At 42.9% G+C, this 4,674-nt stretch overlaps 1 protein-coding gene across 1 annotated transcript; it reads left to right on the top strand.

Annotated features, from left to right (window-relative positions):
* Window positions 1–437: 437 nt before the first annotated feature.
* Window positions 438–2,129, top strand: MELLADRAFT_114555 (uncharacterized protein; the record flags this gene model as incomplete). The annotated part of the gene is made up of 1 exon (XM_007419521.1): window positions 438–2,129. One exon carries the CDS (start codon window positions 438–440, stop codon window positions 2,127–2,129), a length of 1,692 nt encoding a protein of 563 aa, XP_007419583.1.
* Window positions 2,130–4,674: the final 2,545 nt, after the last annotated feature.

Here is a 4,674-nt window from a genome sequence, read left to right as displayed (position 1 = left end):
CTAACCTCCGCCCGTGCCCCTTTCGACTCAATTCTTAACGTCTGAATACAGTTCTAAGATCTGTGATCTTATTCCTCTTTCTTCCACTTCACTCACCTCGAGTTCTTGTTATACAAGAACTTATATCATAACGTGGGTAAATCTCCGCCCTGTTACACTGGTAGCGAGAGCTTCTTTTTTTATTTGAAAAAATTGATCCTGACGACCTTTCGAAAAAAAAAATTTCTTTTCGTTTATATTTTAAGTTTTAACAGATTCAAAAAGACTTGTCTTTTTTTCACTGTCAATAACTTCTTCAGAACGTATTAGATCTAAAAAATTCTTTTTTTCGAAACAAGTGAGTCTAAATTCGAGCTAAGTTGAAAAGAAGAGAAAAAAAGATATCCAAATATCTAACATCTGATTCCTTTTGTTTAGTAAAACATTAGATAACAGTCATGTCTGGAAAATCTGTCCCCCAATCTTCTGGTCGCCGAGCTGGCTCCCATATCCCTCTTCCTGACGAGGATGTTAAAAAGATTATCCTCGAACTCCCGGAAGTCCTCTCTACCACCTGGGATCCAAACTACGGTGTGTGGGACAAGGCTACGGTTGATAACTTTGAAAGTTGGGATGAGGTTTACTTTCAAACCTTGAAGAGCCACAAGGAAAAACGACTTCTTTCGATTCCTCCGGTTGTCCAACGCTTGCTCGGCATCAACTCGGACGGTGAACGACGTCTGGAAGTTGAATCCCCGACCACATACAAGAATCCTGCTTTACCTACGGATGGATCTGTCGGTCAAACTCCGGCTGCACCCCCAGCCAACACAATGCCCCCTGCTCCTGGGAAGAAGACCTCCTCTTTGTTCGATAAGAAGCAACAAGAAGCTCCTACCGACAAAGGTAAGACTCGCGCCAACAACAAAGCATCACAGTCTTACCCCCTTACTGGTTACGTTCCACGTGAACAGAAATCAGTCTCGGCCTCTTCTATGGAACCTATGGACGACGTTCTCAACGACCAAGATTATCACCGTCAAGAGTCCAAGCCACTCGTCATTGATCCAATTGAAGATCCGAACGAGGTCGCCGCCTTTTGTCAATGGAAGGCTGCCTCTGAAGCCGAAAGAACTCGACTCTCTCGACGCATCGAAAGTGTCACTCTGTCGGATTCGACAATCATCCCTAACCCTGTTTCGACGCCGGCTCAACAGCCCATCCGCCAAATCACGGTTAGAGATTCGGTGGGTCCTTCTGTCCGACCTGGAACTCAGCCCGGTTTCACCAGTTTGACTCGATATTCTCAGCCACCTGAAGCTGGAATTTCCCGTGATAAAGATTATCACAAAATTTGCAAGACACTGGCCATTCGAAAATTCGAAAAATTCGACGGTACCAGTTCTTATGACGCCCCACTTTGGTTTGCTAATTTAGCCAAAGACCTCATGCTCCTCAACGTTGATGAAGCAGTATGGCATTACATTGGATTTCAGTTTCTCGACGGTGCTGCTTTAACTGAACTTCGTCAAGTTATCGGATCACCAAATTGTCCTAGCACCTATTCTGAATTGGAAGATTTCGTAATCAATGCGTTCCCCAGTTCGCTCTCCCTTATCAACATCCAGGGGAGATTCGATAACTTCAAATTCCGTCCGAATGAGAAGGTCTGTGATGTGGTCGCCCGTTTTCGAGTTCTCCAAAACGATGCTATCTACTTAGGATTCGAATATCAAGAATCCACGGTTTTCCTCAACAAATTACCTCCTTATCTACGCAGATACGTTCAAGGTGAAATAGAGCACGATTCGAGAGCTGGGAGACCTATGACGTTTTCGCAGGTCACTTTATGTGCTATTGATAGAGACAACCAACTACGATCTGAGAAGGACCATGTTAATACCGTTTCGACTCCTCAAAATCATTCATCCAACAATAAGAAGAATAACAAGCGGAAGAATCCGGAAGGTGGCAAGTCTGACGTGGTCTGTTACAATTGTGGGAAGAAGGGTCATCGTTTTGGCACGTTGGTTAATCAGATTTGTCCTGAAAAAGCTTCACCGCGTACCTTAAATTATTTTAAGAAAAATAAAGGTAGCGGTTCTTCTTCTAATGCCGTGGCTAGTGGCTCTGGGGAGTCAAAAGCCTAGGCGATACAATCTTTGCTCCTATTGTATGGCCTGATCTGTCTACAACATCATCTACTGTCTTTATCACTGCTAGTAATAATACTGTCATTACCACCGCTAGTGATCAATCTTCGGATTATTGTGATGTTATTTGTGAGCCCGAAGTCAAATTGACTTCATGTGAGAAAATTCTTTCATCCAAGCCCCTTAAAACGGCTAAGAGTTCGAAGACTAAGAGTGTTTTGTCTCAATGCGAGAAACAGCCTTCGAAAATCGCTCCTAGTCTTTACGACTATTTACCGAGCGCTCCATGTAAGGAGATGTGCTGTCAAACAGCGGTCAAATCTACCGCATTCTCACTGGCCAGTGAGCCCGGTGTTTTAACCTCTGGAATGGTCACGGATAGCTTCCGCGATCATTTGGCTGCTATTGAAACAGACTCAGGAATGCCTAGAGTCGATTTTGTCTTAACACTAGACAATGTGTCCACCAGGATATTAATAGACACTGGTGCGAAGCAATCTTATATTTTGCAAAATTATGTCGATAATAGGAAGATTATCACACAAAGGAATCCGTCGCGCCCCGTAGTTTACGGCGTGTGGGGGAAAGCTCAGAAGTGTAATCACCTCGCTGGACTCAACATAGACTTTGGTCTAGTGTCGATCAGTCATGAGCTTCGTGTAGCTCCGTTGGCGTCATTTGACGTAATCCTGGGTATGGATTGGATTGGCACATACGCCGTCTCGACGGATTGGGCCTCGGGGACTTGGGTCCTTCGAGACTTTGCTGGAAAGGAGCAGTCTTTTTGACCCGCGGCCATTTCAAGCCCGGTTGAAACTTTGCACCTCATAGATGGTGAGGGTCACCTTCAAGAATGTGATGACGCTTATGAATGTTTTTCGATCTGTCAGCAACACCATTCTCTTCGGGCGTGTAAGTTGCTGTGGTCCTAAGATAAATACCTAACTGCTTGCAATAAGGTACAAGGGTGTCATTAATGAACTCGTAACCATTATCAAGAGTGATCATTTTAACTTTTGAATTGCATTGTCTTTCCACAAGCGATATGTATTGCTGGATCTTAATGAATACTGTTGCTGTAGATTTAGTATTTAATCCTACAACATGGCGATATCTTGAGTAATCATCAGTGAATAACATAAAGTAAATACTGCCACAAATCGCCGGTGTTCTGATGATGCCACTCAAGTCGAGATGAACATTGTCTAATAGACCAAGGCTACAAACATGGAATTTGTTATGTGGAATTTTGTGGTGTTTCAATAGATCACAAGAGTTACAGGATAGGACATTTGGTATGTCAGAAGAAGTTAGACCCAGCCCTTTAACACAGTTCTGTAAAGCCATTGTCTTCATATATCGCACGTTTGGGTGACCTAAGCGTCGATGAAGGTTTAAGACGTTTTCGTCAGCGTTTGATGTGACAGCAAGTGCTTGAGGTGTAGGAATGTGATTTGAAACCGCTCTCACAGAAGATCGTAATAAATTGATGCCTTCATCCAGAGCTCCTCTAAATGCGCATTTGCTATCTTTGGTGATGATGAATTCGTCTCCTTCTTTCTTGGTGATGAAATCATTTTTAAGTAGAATCGTGCCGCCAATTAAACTCCTCTTGAGATCAGGGATATGTAAACAGTTGTTGAATTCAAACTTGTCTCCGTCTGGACCGATGAAATGGATGTCTCCACGGCCATGAATAGGAAGCGTTGCACCTCCTCCAGCCATATCCAATGAATCATTCTTTTCTTTTACGTCGATATAATTATGGAATAGTGTTTTGTCTTTGAACATATGGTGTGAAGCAGCTGTATCGATTAAAACTTCAATGTCTGAGGAACTGCGTAAAGAACTAGACTTAGATAATGACTGAGAAGAAATGTGGCTTGCTGATGCGTTCAGTGAATTGAATGATCTCTTGAGTTGTTCAATGGTAGGTTCATCAGGTAATGTTACGGCTGCTGCTGAAGAGGTGGTAAGATATTTTGGAGGGTCACCGTTCCACTGTCCAAGTTTAACTCGTTGTTCAATCCATTTGCGCTGTAGGTGCTTGTTACCGGGTTTTTTGAAACACATATCTGGATTATGATTTAAACCTGTGCATCACTTCTTTGTGCATTTGTTGGAATACTTGTTTTGGTAAGATGAACTAGAGATGGCACTAGCTTCAGCGGCGTGGTGAATTACAGTTGTTAACTTTGGCGCAGTAGTACTACGTTTAAGCATTGCTACGGCATCCACTCTTTTCTTCAGTTCAGAGACAACTTCATCATATTTAGGTATGTTTAGAATAGCTATGTCCTTTGCGTCTTGAAAATAGTTGTTGTTTAGAGAAATTAGCAGTTTCCGACCGAGGTCTTCATCCGACATCTGACCGCCAGCGGTCTTATACTTGGGTACTGAGTTTTGAAAGTTTTCGATGTGTGATAATAAAGGTAAGTGTCGGGTTGAACTATTTAAATTGAGTGCTCGTTCCAACAAAAGTCTTAATTCAGCTGATCGTCCTGAATGATGGTCATTGGACTGCTTTCCATAATTTTGCTGG

The sequence above is a fragment of the Melampsora larici-populina genome (genome assembly GCF_000204055.1).
Source record: "Melampsora larici-populina 98AG31 unplaced genomic scaffold MELLAscaffold_228, whole genome shotgun sequence".
NCBI classification, from domain to species: Eukaryota; Fungi; Basidiomycota; class Pucciniomycetes; order Pucciniales; family Melampsoraceae; genus Melampsora; species Melampsora laricis-populina.
This window is presented reverse-complemented; position numbering and strand designations above follow the sequence as displayed.